The sequence below is a fragment of the Kogia breviceps genome, chromosome 3 (genome assembly GCF_026419965.1).
Source record: "Kogia breviceps isolate mKogBre1 chromosome 3, mKogBre1 haplotype 1, whole genome shotgun sequence".
NCBI lineage: Eukaryota > Metazoa > Chordata > Mammalia > Artiodactyla > Physeteridae > Kogia > Kogia breviceps.
This window is the reverse complement of record NC_081312.1, coordinates 50,043,494-50,061,432: the sequence shown is the minus strand read 5'-3', so window position 1 is coordinate 50,061,432 and position 17,939 is coordinate 50,043,494. Positions and strand designations below refer to the sequence as shown.

At 35.7% G+C, this 17,939-nt stretch overlaps 1 protein-coding gene across 10 annotated transcripts in view; it reads right to left on the bottom strand.

Moving 5' to 3' along the window:
• NIN (ninein) overlaps window positions 1–17,939 on the bottom strand; it is a 113,650-nt gene that overhangs the window by 3,207 nt on the left and 92,504 nt on the right. For 2 of the 10 annotated variants that reach the window (XR_010839563.1, XR_010839562.1), the window contains 9 exons: window positions 16,914–17,027; window positions 15,960–16,106; window positions 14,544–14,723; window positions 13,374–13,523; window positions 10,795–10,896; window positions 7,983–8,043; window positions 6,560–6,760; window positions 2,779–2,892; window positions 76–686 (listed from right to left, as the gene is read on the bottom strand). Coding sequence is in view for 6 of the 10 variants with exons in the window: in XM_059056562.2 (XP_058912545.1) it covers window positions 484–686; window positions 2,779–2,892; window positions 6,560–6,760; window positions 10,795–10,896; window positions 12,371–12,418; window positions 13,374–13,523; window positions 14,544–14,723; window positions 15,960–16,106; window positions 16,914–17,027 (1,259 nt within the window). In the remaining 4 variants the exon portion in view is untranslated. Of the gene's footprint in view, window positions 1–75; window positions 687–2,778; window positions 2,893–4,553; window positions 4,696–6,559; window positions 6,761–7,982; window positions 8,044–10,794; window positions 10,897–12,370; window positions 12,419–13,373; window positions 13,524–14,543; window positions 14,724–15,959; window positions 16,107–16,913; window positions 17,028–17,939 lie in introns of those variants that run through there. The other 8 variants (XM_067028478.1, XM_067028479.1, XM_059056561.2 and 5 more) reach the window with 6 other exon arrangements.

Sequence of the window (17,939 nt, the reverse complement as noted above, 5' to 3'; positions counted from 1 at the left end):
ATGACTTTTTCATATGTAAATGTATGAGAAGACGTACATTTGGTTATAAAATAAAGATCAAAACAGCCAGCTAATAATTTCTCAACTTTTAAATATCTTCAATTTACATATAAACTTATACATAATAGTAATTTTCAACAACTCATTCAAAACTGGGGTTTTAAGATTCTTGCGTTGTTTTCATATCACCTTCTTGGTGGCTATTAGAATATTTTTAAAAATTTGAAGCTTTGGGAATAATTCAAACAGTGAAATATGTATTTGTTTGCAACTTCCATTATAGTTATTTAGAAAACCTAATTACAATGAACGGAGATTTTAATTCTGTTGCTGGAAGTTTTACGTTAGGCTTAGTTAAAAAAAAAAAACAAAAACACAAAAAACCCCCACAAAAAACAACGATTGAGAGAACATACTGAAATGCTCCATCCATTTCAGTAAAGTGCACAACTATGAGTGTTTATCCTTTGGCTTGGCTATGACCTTAAGGGAGGTGTAGAAGTCAATGGTGCTGGTGTCAGATTCCTGACTATATTACTGAGGCTGGCAATCTTCTCCTCTAGGAGGTAATTTTTCTTCTCTGCTGTTTTTTGTCGCTGTTCAGTTATTTCCAGAGCTTTCAACAACTGGGCATTTTCCACATACAAATCCTTCACCATCTCATCTGCTTTAGTATTCTTGCAGAGCTAGAAACAGAACCAGAAACATCTTGACTCCATTTCTGTCATTCTTTTAAATTTAAGGTCTGACATAGGACAGTTGTTTATAAAGGCAAATGGCTTGATTCTATCAATTATATTCTTTCATTGCACAATACAGCTTTAACTTCAGACCTGGCACCAGGGATACAAGTAGAGCAAATCCACTTATTCCAAGCTGTTTCTTTGCATAGTATGTTTGTAGAAATCACTAATAAAAAGAACAAATTGATATTTGAGGGCTCAAAAATGAAGGTATTTTTCAACCTAATAAATTAGGTATTATTTCTTTATTCATTCTCTAAAAATATCAAAATACTTTTTATAACTTAAATTTCTGAGGGTGTGAACTGTGTTTAACTATTATTAACAATAGGTGCTTGAGTTTCCCATTCATAACCACATACAACCTACTGATTTTTAAAATACATGAGCCAAATTTTAAAATAAAGAGATAAGATTCGGCAGTTACTTTTCCTTAACTCTTCCTCTTTATATAAAACCTTGTCTAGAAGAGATATTCTAATCTTTATGGTTAGAATATATAGTCTTGGTTAGGGTGGGAAAACTTGTCAGCAGGATTAGGATAATTTTATTATTGCTCCTGTTAGTTAATATCTTATACCTCATTATACCTTTAACTCCTCATTTTACACCCAGTTTCAGGCAGGGCATCTACAAGTATAAAGGTTTAAGGGAATAAAGAAAACTAAGGAGTGGGTAATTAATTTACATAATAGCATTTCAAAGGGCAATGATAAAGACTATCACACTGAAGCCCAGAACCTAAGTGACTGGCAAGTTTAACAAAATACTAACATACTTTCTATAGAACTGTTTTTATACAACCTTTCCTCCTTTCCAGCCATTAAAAAACACTTTGATGACTCTTATCTACTACAGAATGAAATTCAAACTCTGTAGCTTAGCACTAAGACCCTCTACTGTCTGCTCTTCCCTATCTCTCATTTCCTTTTCTTCTCCCAGGACAGGATGAACAGTTAATGCCAATGTTTGTAGATGACCACACCCCATGTTACCCATTTTCTTTATTTTTGAAACTGCTATCTGGCCAAATGCTTAGTACTGTGAACTACAATAGTAGCTGTAGTAAGTGAACTACACTCCATATAGGCAGGATTTTGTTTTGTTCATTGCTGTATTTCTAGTGCTTAGTACAGAACCTGGCATGTAGTAACTATGTGTTGAATAAATGATTAAAGGATTGAATCAATAAATGTAAATACAGGACTTTCTCATTCTCTCCATTCTGTGTATTAAGATATAGGGCTAAGGAAAGTTCCTGTCTACCCCTGCATTAAGACTTTCCCTTGGAATTATTCTTCTTGGATTTTATATATCTGAAAAAACAGGTTGGGCAATTTCCACCTTCCCACTCCCGCCACAGTTTGTCTCAATCTCAGATTCCAGAGAAGTTATAAAACTTTCCTAGAGAAAGTAGTCCTTCTTGTATGTCTCTTCAGTGGATGCACAAATAATTTCTAAGCACTGAGGCCACACCTGCCACCAGCAGGAAAAAAGGATCAGGCTACTTAGTGGTCCTGAATTCAAGAGTCCAGATTCTAATTCAAAACACAACTTTTTGGGGGTCTAGCTATAGCCATAAGGTTGTTTTTGAGCCTGTCATAGCTGTTGCAAACAGGAAAGCTAAAGTTACACTTATTATCCCCCAACTTTTTACCAATATAAAATTTCTTTTTATTTAAATAGGAATATTTCCTCTCTGGGGAAAGAAAAATCTATAAAAATTCAATTTGAATTGAACCTCATTAGAAATGCTTTAGGTCCATGAGAGTCACTGCTAGCAAATATACATTTTTAAAATTGTAGACAAACATATGACTCAAAAGTACTTTGGAAAAAAACAATGTAGAATACAGAATTTATATTTTTGAAGTGGTATGGGAAAGAGTGACTCCTAAATTCTTCTAAACATTTATAATAGAATTTGCTTTTATTAGATAACAAAAGTTAACAAGTTAATAGCAATAGAGGAATGTAAAACTGGAGTTAAAGTTGAATGTGAGGTGGGTGGGTAGAGATGACCTGGGAGGCTCACTTGTTCTTTGAGCTGATTCACTTTCTCCTGAAGAAGCCTTTTCACCAGTTTCAATTTTTGTTCAACTTCCATCATTCGTTCCTCCATGACAGTTACCAGGTGTTCCTGGTTTCCCTGAAGGAAAGAAAAAAAATTGTATTATCATTTGAAAATCATGCAACACAAAAGCACTAATAGTTAATTTTCCCCATAAAATGCCTAGAGAAAGGACAGCAAATGTTTGCCTTTGAACAGGAAGGGTGGATTTCTGATGAAATGGGAGCTCTGAACACTGCATGGGTTGCACATGTTAGAAAAGTAACCCTATTAGAGAATCAAAGACAAAAGAAGAATCTTACCTGTGTTACCATCTTCCCCTGAGATAAAGCAAAATTCTTAAAACCCATAATTTAAGATCTGTGTGTACTTATTATAGTAAAATAGGTATCCAAAGTAAATTAAAAGATGGTTCTCAACTTTTCATCTGTGATTTGGGTCTTTGCAATACTGTGGGCCTCTCAACAACAAAATAATCAAAAACTGAGTTTATTCAGGATCACCTAACATTTCCAATTAGCTTGCAATATGTGTCTGTTTTTCCTTTGAAATGGCTGATTACTGTGAGGGTGTTAGTGTTTCTAATAGCCTCTTCCTGCTAGTTATTCTGGTTCTTGGTTTCCTAATTTGACCTGTCAATGTGAAGCACATATCTGAATTGGAGGATGGGTTTATCATTAGAACAGATTTAAAATTGAAAATCTCCCCATAAAATACTCCTAGACAAAACAATAGGGCAGAAAAAGGACCCTGGCTTCTCCTTCTCTCTTCATACAACAGTGATGGATTAAGGAGTGTGTGGGTTTTGGAGCGCAGAGTGACCTGGAACAAGATTTAGAGTGCAACTGATGGCCCTTTCTCCCAGTCCCCCAAAATGTTCACATAAAGAATTTCAGACTTTAAAAGGTTCTTCAAATGTTTAAGCAAGACTCAGGTATTAGTGGCTGATGACATAACCTGTCCTTAAAAATATTCCCCAAAAGGTGGCCTTTAAAAAGCACAAAAAGAATGACCAAATGTGAGTGGAAAGCCAACATCTGTTTGGATATTAAATAATAGCATTTATTCAAGCATAAAAGAAGCCATGAGACTAACTTGAAGAGAAAAATTGTAGTAGGCAAAAGACTAATGCAGAAATTTCAAGAAACCAAGTCTTAAGAACATCTAAAATCCTATATTTTAAAAGTTATAATGGCTTTTTAAAGTTCAAACATAAATGGAAAATGCCAGATTTCCACTTGCCTTAAAAGAAAAAAAAAAAAAAAAAAAGCTAAACAAACCAAAAAAACCCCAGATAATTAATTTAAAGAACACGGGGCATAGCAAAAGAGTGGGGAAAGAGGAAAAACAAAAGCAGTCATATATTTAAAATTTATTTTATTTCATCAAAAATTTCCTTTTTCCTGTCAAAAAAGTATTATACATCTTATATAAAAACAGTATAAATAACCCTGATTTTCTTCAAATTTCACATATAAAAGTAGTACCTTTTGTTAAAAATAGTTACAACACATGGAATGAGAAAATATATAGAATACATCCTTTCAAGAATCTCAAGTCCACACTCTTTAAATCGTATAAATAATTATGTGTAACAAGCTGAAATTTGTGAATTTGATTCACAAAATCTGTCGTTTCTACATAAATAGGAAACATAATACTGCAAAGGCTTAACAACAACAATATTAATAATGAACTTAAAAGAGCACTTGATTCCAAAACATTTCTCAGCTTATGTCTCTGTTTGTGTGGTGTGTGTGGGTGTGTGCATTTGAGTATCTGCCATGGTAAGAAATGCCATCAATAACAGCCCAGTGTTCACAGGTGCCCAATCCTTCTGTAGGAATCTGCATGCACTGCTCGCTGCTCCGGTAGCAAGGCCTAGAGAAAGAAGGCAAGTGGTACACTTCACCCTGATGTCAAGATTATGTTTTTTGGGGGAGTCTAAATTCACACATTTATAATGCAAACAATTTTTAAAAGCAAACATCAATACTACATATGCAAGCGAAGCAACACAAGGCAGAAGAAATCACATCACTCCACACACACAGAGACAACGTGCAGATTCTAGTAGCATTCTGTATTCTTAAAATTAGTGTCAGCTTAGTTACCAGAAACAGGAGAGCCTGCCATGGCATTCTAGTGAGAGCAATAAGCAGTCCACCTTGCCATCTGGAGGAATTCTTTTTCTTTCTTTTTTTTTTTTTTTTTTTTAAGTACAAAAGTCTTAACAAATTTTGTCTATCTAATCCTCAAATAATTGAAGTAAAAGGATTAAACATTGGTGGGTGGGTTGGGAAGAGCATGTTTTGAAAATAGTGTATATGAGAGAGCAATGAGTAGGATCTCAGTCTAATCATTTGGTTTAAAATGTCCATTAAAAACTGAGGTCAAGTTTTATAATTCATTTCTTTTTTTTTTTTTTTTTTTGCGGTATGCGGGCCTCTCACTGTTGTGGCCTCTCCCGTTGCGGAGCACAGGCTCCGGACGCGCAGGCCTAGCGGCCATGGCTCACGGGCTTAGTTGCTCCGCGGCATGTGGGATCTTCCCGGACCAGGGCACAAACCCGTGTCTCCTGCATCGGCAGGCGGACTCTCAACCACTGCGCCACCAGGTAAGCCCTATAATTCATTTCTATAATGAAGAGTTGAAGCATCTGTCCAACACCCACCATCACAATTTTAATTCTGGAATTAAATTTTAGTATTTGGAAATTGAATGTAGGAAGCTTCCAAAAACATGGATTTTAAGCCTTTGTTAGAAGTAATAGATGACAGAAGTACATCATGCAAAAGCATAGATATATACTAGTAGGAGAAGAAAACCAAGTTGCTCCAATGTATAATTACGGTGCTAATGTGACTTTGCAAAGCCACGGTGAGGGGATTACAGAAAGAGAGGTGGGAAATTCCTTGTCAAACGTCAACTGAAAAGCAAGGTATTTGAAAACAGAAGAAGAGCATCCAAAGTAGAACAAACTAATTTAGAATTCTACAAACTAAGGAGTATTTTTAATTTTATTACTAATTCTGAATAAATGGGCAAGACCAAAGAGTCAAGAGACTTCTGAAAGAGGAAAATCATGAATGAAGCACTAAAGAGCAATAACTATTTGAAAACCTAGGTAATATAAGATTGTGTCTGGTAGTGAGCTGGGATAATGCTAATTCAAAGGGAAGGGGAAGAAGATCTTTGTTTTCTTAAAAATAGAGTTTTTCAAACTAGATCATTAAAATAAGTGAACTATGTCAACTACAAAAGTCACTGATGACACATTCTACTTTATTAGTTGGGAAAAGTCCCCATTTGTGAATTCCATGGAACTCAGCAGGCTATACTCCTCTGGTACGAGAAAACCCAGGATGCTTTGTTAGTAATACATATCCTAGAGTTGCACTTGACTTCTGTAATATCTTTGGCATTAGACAAGAATGTTAGGTCAATTGTGCAATATGCTCAAGTGATCCTGAGACTTCATCATCAATTACAAATGTGCAAAGGAGACCCAGAACACTTAATTACCTAGCTTAGAAGCTGAGAGCTCAAAAGCAGCACTGCAAAAACCAAAACCAAAACCAAAACAGCACTGCAGTTCTGTGGATTTGTAATTCAGGTAAGGTGTAACTGTCTGACAAAAGATTTAGGTTCTTCATCCCCACATGTGAACTGGTATAACTTTCAAATACACAGGTAAAATTAAATTAGGTGATCTGAGTTTACTATTAGAAAAAGATCCTCATACCTGTGGTGTGTTGATTTCAGAAGTCCTGTTTTCAAGTTCCTCCTGCAGGCACTGGTTTATCCTTTCTGGCTGTAGTAGCTGGTATTGAAGCTGCAGAAATTGCTCTCTGGGAACCATTGGACAGGCTTGCTGCTGGAGCAGCTGCAGATCCCAAGCATGAGGGGATGGGCTAAGCATCACAGTGGACCTCAGGTGCTGCATCTAGAGGATAAGGGCAAAGCCCTGGTCAGCTGCAGTGCCTTCAATCAGAGAGTTGCCCTTGAAAGTGGCAAGCAGAGAGTAATGAAGTCTATGAATTCATTAATGGCCTCTCAGACTCACTGGTAACTTGAAAACAGGCAGCACATGATCCTGAGTAAGAATAAAGAATCATTTTGCTTAGGAGATAATACATTTAGTGAATAAGCAGGCCTTAAAAGTTTTAGACTTAAACTGTACTTCCTCATTCTTAAGTGACTATAAGACATGAGATACATGATGTACATATGTCTGAATTCTCCTTTTTTCTTCTTACGCTAGAACATTTAATTATCTTTTTTTTTTTTAAAAAGAAAAACAGGGTTGGAATAGGCAAAGGGGAGAAAGGTTATGCTTTAGAGTTTTGCCACTTACCATTCATAAAGATTCTTAAGAGCAGATGTTCAATGACTACATTTTTTCCAAGTTAGCAATTTGTTTTGAAGACTCTCATCTTGCATCTCAAATTATTTTAAGCTATCTTAGTTTATCAGACAGGCAATTCTGGGGCATAAGGTGATACCCCAGAACATCTGGGAATTGAAGTAAATGGAATGAAAGTACTTATTCAAGACAATGAGGAGATGGTATGTGTATCGCATGCCAATCAAAGCTGGGGCGAGGGAAAGGAGAAGGCACTGCATTTGGCTAGTGAAGCATGCCACTTCACATCTGTCAACACATTCAGCAGACACAGAACTCACTGGAAGACATGCAACAAATATGACCAAGTACTAAACTCAAGAATAAGCACCCCCAGGCATGTGAGAAGGGAAAAAGGCCCTCTAAGACACATCTATAATTAAATGTTATCATGAAACTTCAGAGCCACTATCCATTTCCTTAAATCTAAATTTCTGAGGTGGGGTGTTACCCATTTTGAAATATTTCTTGTTATAGATTTAGAAAACCCACCACTTTATTTTTAAGAAAAAAGAATATGGAGAATTATGATCCCCTGATTTTATATCAGTGGGATGATTTTCTTCACACACGTCTTTAAATACTAAGGAAAATCCTGATGTAAATGTAAACAGATATATTCCAAAATTAAAGCAAAATGGAAATGAGTATTGGCTCTTACCTTAAGTATTTATTAACTGTCATAGTAGTAGAAATGATTACATGAACAAGGAGTTTAATGAGATGTCTCCATGCCATGAAATTCATTGAAAGAATGTTCTACCTTCACACACTATCTCAGGCAGAGAACTGCACCCTTCTCTGCTAGTTCCAACCACAGAGTTCTAGGTACAGGTTAGCCACAGATAAAACAAAAACAAAAGAGAATTAAAGAGTTATAAAAAGAGGAAGAAAATATGAGTTATAAAGAGAAAGAACAGTACAAATTGGGTATATTATATACCTGACCACATGTGCTCTAGTCAGTAGGAACTTATAAAGAACCAACATTTACATTTCTCTGTATATAAATTTTACAGATATTAAAATGTCTCACAGCTCTAATTCTGCAGCCACTTCCTCATCTATTGCAATTTGGTTGGTTTTCGAGCTTGCTACCTTTACCTCCACCCATCCCAATATAATAATTCAAAAGATTTCAAGTCCACTATGGAATGGACCTGATGTTAAATACCTTGCCATGTGGAGATGCAGAATATAAACTATAAAACATTTTTGTTGTTCAGGTGTCTGAACTGTTGGCTAAGAGGTACACAACAGACTTTAAGAATTGCTAATAGTCTGTAACACTGTTTTTGAGTGATCAAAATGCATCGCTTATAGAACCCTGCTTCATATAGTTGATAAAAAACCCTGGAGTGGGAGGCAGATTCTTCCATTTTCTTGTCTAGTGATTTGGGACCTTTAATTACCCTGGGGTAGGGCTATGTATTATGTTACATCAGTGGCTTTCAAACTGCCATATAGGGATGAGGAGATACGCCTTCACCCAAGGGGTTGCATACATCAGATTGAATCACCTAGAAAGCTTTCCCTAAATTCCTTGATCCCAAAGATTCTGATGTAGGAACATCTCCCTGCCTGCTTACTGCCTCTCGCCCAAACCCGATGAGAATCCATGCCAGAGTGAGAGGCATGTACCTATCCCTCAGGTCAGGTGGGCATAAAAAATGGTGTGAAAACCACTGTTAATCCTCAAATTTGGCCTAATCTATAGATATCATAACATAAATAAAAATCCAATTTACAGGGCTAGTGGGAAGGTGGAATGGAGTGTTATTGGTGAATGGTTAGAGTTCCTGTTTGGGGTGATGAAAAAGTTTTGGAAGTAGTGGTGATGATTGTAGAACATTGTGCAAGTAATTAATGCCACCGAATGCCACTTAACAAAATTTGTCATTTTAACCATTTATATCTATCTCTCTCTATATATACTTAGCACAATTTAAAAAATAATGTAATATATCCAAACCACTGAATTAGACACTTTAAATGGATGAATTGCGTAGTGTGTGAATTACATTTAATAAAGCTGCTGAAGAATTGAATTTATATGTCTGTACAGAATTCATAGCTCATCTTATTTCTAATGAAACTTTAATTAGAATAGTGTATGAGGATGTTCTTTTCAGTGTTCCAATTAAAAATTCATGCTTTTTCTTTTTCCAGCTCCAGTGCAAAGAACACTCAATTTCCCTCGTCCATTAGCAAATATTTACTACTAGATCAGGGAGAAGAGTAATGAGCGGAAATTGCTTATGATGATTAATCATGTAAAGTAGGACTGGGAGAGAAGGGGGCTTCTGAGGCCAGAGAGGACGGTGGGAGAAGAACTGGCCTGTTCGCAGAGCATTTGGAGAGAATCTGACAATGATTAAGTATACCCTATTACTTTTCAGTCAGGTACCAGACATGTCACGCTTAGCTTCAGATATCTAATTCACTAGAGTAATTATTTCATCAGAAAAGCATATCTACATCTAAACACAGCCCCGCAGCCCAAGGTTTTAAACATGTTTATTATACGCTGTCAGAGAAATAAAAAATGGTTTGGATTTCACTCTTTATAGTTTCACTAATCTCCCTATTAGTGGATAAACCAGAGAACATAAAATTGACAGAAACCTTAGCGGTCATTTAAATGTCAATGTGATATGTTTGCCCATATTTTGTATCTCAAAACCGAACATCTATTGAAACTTACCTTTTCATGTATCCAGCTTCATGAAAGAAAATATTTACATATCTCTCTCCCTTCCTATAATGCTGGCTTTAAAATATTTGTATACATAGTACTTTTTAAGAGCATGAAGACACTTTCTACCCAGGCCTCTATACCTTATATAAATTTTACAGGTCATTAAATGTTGGATTAATTAATATTTTCATTACCCAAAGCAAAGTATCTCAATGAAATTTTTACTTATTAAGGAGGATTTTACGTAAGTTGTTTCACATCCTATAATTGTGCTTGGTATTCAGAAAGCAATCTATTAGACTGGAAACTCAACATCCAAGCTGACAGGTTTTACAAATCCACTTTTATATTTATCAGATGTACCTCTCCCAAGGCAGTGCTGAGTTACAAATATCGTAATGAACTACAGCAACACTTGAAAATTAAACCTCTAAATGCTAATGCTCTTAAATTCCCTGCATGAATTTCCCAACTGAACAGGTTGTTACCGAGCAATCACATCTATAAAACACTACACTGTGGGAGGTATCAGGAAACTGTTAAAACCACAGCAATGGTGAGAGAGCTCTGAGCCTCTTGGTCAGTACTGAACAGAGTCCCTGCCACTTAAATTTGTTGAGGTACAGTTCCTTGCATTTTAGGATAGTCAACATTATTCCTTCCTCTGTGAAGCAGTATATATTCCTATGGCTGTGTAATAAGCAAAAATATCTATCAAACTTGGTAAGACAGACCAAAGAATCCAGCTTGGCAATGTACTTAGATTTTCACTGTTTTCATAATAGGAATTTAATGCTATGCTAGTCTCTCTCAACAAATGGCTCATTCATGGATTAAAATATTCTTCATAGCTAAGGCCATTTGCTTAAAAACTTACCTCCATTAGCTGCTCATCCAGTTTTACTTGTTTCTTTTTCAGGCCTTCATTTTCCAAATGAATTGCTTCTAATTCTCGTTCAAGGGAATTCATCTGACTAACCTGTTAAAAAACAAAAAACTCACTTAAAACAAAAACAAAACACTTGAGTTGCTCTACTTTATTTTGACGAATTTAGCTAGTCACAAATCTCAACTCTTGGAAGAAAACTGAGTTCATTCATCACGGGAAAACAACAAACAATATAATTCAGTGCACTGACTATATTTAGGTAGTCTAGTTTTAATCACCACTCCTCACATAGAACAGATTCCTAAGGCAGGTAGCTTTCAAACTTCAATGCCACTCACTGTAAGAAGCGCATTTTCTCTTGCAACCCAGTACAAACACCCACACCCACGTGTGTGTGTGTATAAATATATATATGTGTAATCAGTTATAAGTATATATCACTAAGAGAAAACTTTCATGAAATTATCCTTACTATGAGCCATGCACTCTGATATTTTCTAGTATAGTTTAATAATTTAGAATGCTGGTATTTAACTAGATTGATTTCATGATCCTCTACTATGGATCTGCAGTAGGGAAAAACATGTCTTAAGGCAAAGTTTAAAGGTTAACTGAGAATACATAAAACCTGATTTAACTCCTTTCTCAATTTTAAAGAAGAAATTTGAAGATTTTATGAGTATCCTTTTTTGGAATTCTCTTTATTACAGAATCTGATGAGAATCTAATGAGCTAGAGGACACTGGGATTCAGAATATTGCTAAGTAGAAAACATATGACACTATTCTAGAGTGCTGATTTTTGTTTCTATCAAAAAGAACTGAGGAGGGTAGCAAGAATTGTTAAATGGAATTAAGTGTAATCTTTCTAAGTACATTTAAATTCACTGTTATTTTAAAACCTATCATTAGACTTTTCCTTTGGTGAGCAGCTAGATGAAACCCAATGTCTTTCTGAAAAGTTTACTTGAATGTACCTAAACTTAAATGACATTTCAGCTTTAGAGCACAACCAGTCTCTTTACTGCCAATGGTCATAACTTTCACAAAGTTAAAAAAATTTTTTTGAAATATTTATAACAAAAGGAAATGACTGTTCATCATTCTTTCCAGATTTTTAAACAAACCATAATTTTCAGAAGAGGAAGGTAATACAGGCATACCTTGTTTTATTTGCACTTCGCTTTCATTGCGCTTCACAGATATGGAGTTTTTTACAAATGGATGCTCTGTGGCAACCATGTGTTGAGCAAGTCTATTGGTGCCATTTTTTCAATAGCATTTGCTCACTTTGTGTCTCTGTGTCACATTTTCATAATTCTCACAATATTTCAAACTTTTTAATTGTTATATTTGTTATGGTGATCTGTGATTAGTGATCTTCAATGTTACTACTACAACTTGCTGAAGAAGATGGTTATTAGCATTTTTTAGCAATAAATATTTTAAAATTAAAATATGTACATTGTTTTTCTAGACATAATGCTATTGCACACTTAATAGACTACAGTATAGTGGAAACAATTTTGTAGGCACTGGGAAACCAAAAAATTCGTGTGACTCACTTTATTGGGGTGGTCTGGAACTGAACCCAGAATGTCTCCAAGGTGTGCCTGTGGTGAAAACTCTGAGTTTAGTTTAGAAAAAGAAAGGAAAACAAGTAACAACAAGAACTCCCACAGTAACACTGGCCTAGAACTCTAACTTCCTGGAAGCAAGAATAGAAAACAAACTGAGTCATGCTACAGAGGTTTAACCACGTAGTAGCCAGCCTCCAAGAGGGTACCCAGTGATCTCTATCTTCTGGTATTCAAACCCTTGCCTTGTCCCCTCCCCACTACACCAGGATTAGTCTGTGTGACCAATAGAATACAGCAGAAATGATGGTGTGTGACTTCTGGGATTAGCAAAGAAAACATACTACAGCTTCCATCGTGGTCTTTTGGGACCTTTCTCTCTCGTATCATTCACTGCCACATCCTGAGAAAAGGCCCACGTGGTGAGGAGCTGAGCCTCTGGCAATCAGCTAGCAAAGAACAGAAGCCTCCTCCTAACAGTTATATGAATAACTTTGGAATGGATTCTCTAGTACCAGTGAAGCCTTCAGATAAATGCAGTCTCAGCTGATATCTGGACTGCAGTCTCAGGAAAGACCCTAAGCCAAAACCACTCAGTTAAGTTGCTTCCAAATCCCTGACCCACAGAAACAGACAATAAATGTTTGTTGTTTTAATTTATTACACAGCAATAGTTAACTAAAACAGACCATATTAAGATGTTCCTAATATTCAGGCTATATATGTTTTACTAACTTATAGAAGCTTATGATACTAATGAAGATAATTAGCCATCTTCTTTATAAAAACCTAAATTGCTCCTTTTTAGCGGTCACTCAATCAAAAAGAACTATGATACAGTTTTGACAAGATTACAAAAGCATAGATATAAGGAAGAACCAAAACATGCCATTGTAATCATTTCCTGGAAGCATGCAGGGGAAGAAACATACACTTCGGGATGCATCATAGTCAGAACATAGCCACTTGGTATGAACTCTCAAAAACTCACCTTCCTATTAGTAGGAGATCGTTCCTTTTGAAACTGTTCACACTCTCTCTTTAAGCTCAACTTTTCCTGCTCTGTGGGCTTCACAGTACCTGCCGAGTTTAGATGTTTTTGGAGCTTAGGAGGAAGAAGGTTGGATTCCAGTTGACGGACCTAACAAGAACCAGTATAAGAGGAAAAAATGCTAATATAACCACCCAGCCAGGAAAAACAAAAAGCGAACATAAGGAAAGTTTGTATTCAGTGCTTGGGTTTTGTTGTATTAAGAAAACTTTTTCCAGTCAAGTCTGCCAATTCTTGAAGCTTACTTTTTTGGATTTCAAAGGATCCTTTCTAGGTAAATCTATTTTTAGTCTGATGCAGCACTGAGGATCAGAGAAGGACAAAGGGACTTCGGGCTCAGCCAAACAACTGGGAGTCAATAGTGTGATGTGGCTGCCAAAAAAACATAGTCTGTAGGCACCTTTGCTCTGACATGAGCATAACTTTTAGGAGTGAAGGGGTGACAGCCCCATTGACTTTGTATTGGACTGTTCACACCTGAAACAACGCATTTACATCAACTAAGTTCCACGAGGACAGCGACCATGTTTAGTCTGTTTAACACTGCAACTTCAGCGATAGCAGAGTTTCTGGCACATGGTAGGTGTTCTAAATGAATATCTGTGACTCCTAAGAGAGTTCCTCCTCAAAAGAGATATTTAAGCATAGGTTAAACATAGTTGGTCAACTACTTAGCAGAGGTAAAGAATTTAAACATCAGCTTAGTGATGAAAAAGATGATCTTTAAAGACCATTCTAGCCTTGAAATGCTGAGTCTTTAAAAAGGGGCACCTTTTCTCTTACAAGAAGTTAGACCAACAAGAATTGAGTTTAGTTTTGCCATTTTTGTACTACCAGTCTTGGCGGCTAGCCTATTTGAATGAGGAATATATGGTTAACATAATTTCCATTCATAAAATCACAGATTTTAATACAGAACTGCTTATACAAAATGAAAAATATCATATAAACATAGCATGAAAAAATTATATTGCAAGTAAATGATAAATTACACATTTTTAAAATAAGTCTGCCACACCAGAATACTCAAATCCATACCCTAGAATCACTGCAGTTGTATCAAACATTCACTTACAAACATATGCCACCATGTACAACTTTTCAAGTTACCTTCTCCCGGGAGTGTATGAGTTCCGCTTTGGTGTTCTGTACCACAGTTTGGAGTCTCTCATTCTCTTGCCAAAGCAGCTGTTGTTCCTCATTCATCAGGTGATCCAGCTTGTCCCAGGACAGACTTTGCTGTTGGTTATGGAATCCTGATGGATGGGTGCCTATTTCTGGGGCCCAGTTCTTTAGAGAGAATTGTAGAGTTAAGCCTTAAAAACAAGCTGATTTCTTTTTTGAGCATCTTCTAATGAGAGTGAGCACATGTATATCCAGACATAAGTAAAAGAATATTCTTGAGTGTTGATTTTTTAAAAATGGTTTGGAAACTCTGTTTAAAATGGTCTTTGGCAAATAGTACCGTCAAATCCAATAGCAAAGATGCTTGTAGGGCAAGTCCCAGTTCCATATAGGACCCAAGCGCATAGAGATTGGGGACCTTAAAAATTACCTCATTCTTATGAAGTTATGCTTTGAACCCAAATAACTATTCTTTTGGTTAACAGAGAACACAGAGAACTCTGAAATGCACTGCTAACCTGAAAGATTTCACATGCTAAACTCTTTCACTTTCACATATGCAATCATATCCTTTTTTAGAATCCAAAGCACATATCATCCATATAATTGAGGCCTGAACTCAGGAATATGCTTTGAGCTACCACGGTGATTTTTTTGGATCCTGAAAAATGCTTAAAAAAAATTTTTTTAAGGTAAAAAAAGGGTTGTTTCATGTTTTGGCTTTTAAGCCAAAACATGAAAAGGAAAAAGAAAAAAGGTACAATCTCACTTTGAAAAAATTTTCAGCCCAGAAGTAATTTTTTAAAAATGGAAGCAACTATTATGTTTTTTTAAAAAAACCACAGTTTTAAAAAAAGTATCACCAAGAGATAAAGTAGCTGAATTTAGTGCCTACTTTTATGGTAGGACAAAGTCTTAACATCTACCCAAGACTGACATACATACATTGTTCTTAATTTATTTGCACACAGATGAAACAGCATTGTGATATATTAAAATGAGACTTACTTTCTACAACATCAAAATGTTTTTGTTTTATTACTACGAAACAACTCAGCCATGGTCTTCTGACTTGCACAATTACCTTGTCACTATGGTTCCATTTACGTGAGGTTCAGAGACAAGCATCCCTAACCTATGGTGGCAGAAGGTAAAGAAGTGGTTCCCTTGGGGTTATCAACTGAAGGGGACACAAGAGAGCATCCTGGGTGCTGGAAATGTTCTTTATTTTGAGCTAGGTGGCGGTTACACAAAGACAAACATACATATATATTTTACCTATAACTGTGTATATTTATGTATACATACATATATCTGTGTAAAAACAATCAAGTTATGGACTTAAAATTTATGCACTTTACTGTATAAAGTTATATCTCAATAAAGAAGAAAAGAAATTACCTTGTCGCCAGCATTCTGAAGTTGCTTGTGTAGAGACATCACTTCTTGTTTTAAAGCCTCGTTTTCCTGCTGAGTCACTCGTAGATCAGATTTAACTTGGGACATTTGCAGGTTTACATTCTGCAGGGTGTCTTCTAAATTCTGAACCTGCATCATAAGAACAGTCATACACTGTGACAAATCCTCATGGTCTCACCTATAGCATGTCCATGTATGAATGAGCTAAGACAAGAGAACTCCAAGGTCCCTTCTGCTTCTACTTACTATATCCAGGTCTTTTCAGTTGCTCCGTGCAAACCTAGGATATTATGTATCTTTACAGGATGTTAAGTTATATTTAGGACAATAATGAACTATGCCTAGAACAAGGTATTGTTGGTACAGTCATCTGGTATATTACCAAGTGATATCTTACAGAACCAAGGAATACCAACTGGCATCACGACAGATGATTTTACTGAACTTTGTAGAAATTATGTTTTAGACTGTGATGTTGGTTTGTAAAGGACCTCTTAGATGAAAATAAAAACATATCTTTGTAGAACCCTACTCCATGCTAACAGCTCATATATATTTCAATTTAAAAAAATTTAAATTGGTAAACAAAATGTTAATAGAGAGCTTTATCTATAATAGGGCATGAACCTGCCTTAGAAATCCTAATTCTAAATTAGAAATAAGCAGTCATTTTTACACACTATTCTCAAGCTTTCATAAATAAGTAATCTCATAAGGATGAGAGATAATCTTATGATTATTTCATAATAATGAACTTTGGGAGAAACATTGTTCAAATTATTTTACTATACTGTAACGTGTCAAATATTAGTTAAATTGAATCATTCTGAGCCCTCTTAGACCACATCCACCTGGAACATTCTTTCCACTTGGAGTTCTGCTGGGAGATACAGGAAGATATTAACTGTGCAGACGAAGTAAGAATTGTCCACATACCTTTTCCTGTGAAGCCACTAGCTGTGATTTTAAGCTTTCACTCTGGTGTTCCCAAGACTTCTGTTCTTGCTTCATAGTAGCAATTCTGTGCTCTAAAAGACTTGATTTTGCCAACTGATTCAGGAAAAGAAAAGAGGTAACAGCATTTCTACAAACATGTCTAGCCTCATTTCACATGCCTTCACTTATACTGAAAAGATCAAGTACCGTCTCTCTACATAGGGAATCAAGACAAGGTAAAAGAGAGACATTTCCTTGACTCCCTTTGTACCTTTAATTTTGAGGAGTCTCTTCTCTTTGGGGATTTCAATTTTTCCTTCTCATTGCCTCATGTTTTTGGGTGAGACATGGTGGGCTGGAAGGCAATTAGAAATCTCAAGACTGTGCCATAATAGGAAAATATGGAATGCCTATTAAGTGATTCGGTTATACGTGTATGTGTGTGTGCACAAAGGCAGTGTTTTTGGATTTGCTAGGGAAAATACAGTAGAAAAAAAAGTGTCTATGCAATGGATTTCAGATTATTAAATACATAATATTTATATTGTTTATATATAAGTAGAATAGTGATGCATTTAAATAATGTATATTAAGTAGCATAGTTGCTTATTAAAATAAGACAAACTTTATATTAACATACTTAATATTTATTAAACAACTAATCTAGACTCCTGTTAAAATCATGGCTTCAGCAATCTACAGATTTAATGTGATCCCTATCAAATGACATTTTTCACAGAACTGGAACAAATAATCCTAAAATTTATATAGAACCACAAAAGACCCAAAATTGCCAAAGCAATCTTGAGAAAAATGAACAAAGCTAGAGGCATAACCCTTCCAGACTTCAGACAATACTACAAAGCTATAGTAATGAAAACAGTATGGTAATGGCACAAAAACAGACATATGGATCAATGGAACAGAATAGAGAGTCCAGAAATAAACCCACACACCTACAGTCATTTAATCTTGGACAAAGGAGGCAAGAATATATAATGGAGAAAACAGAGTCTCTTTCAATAA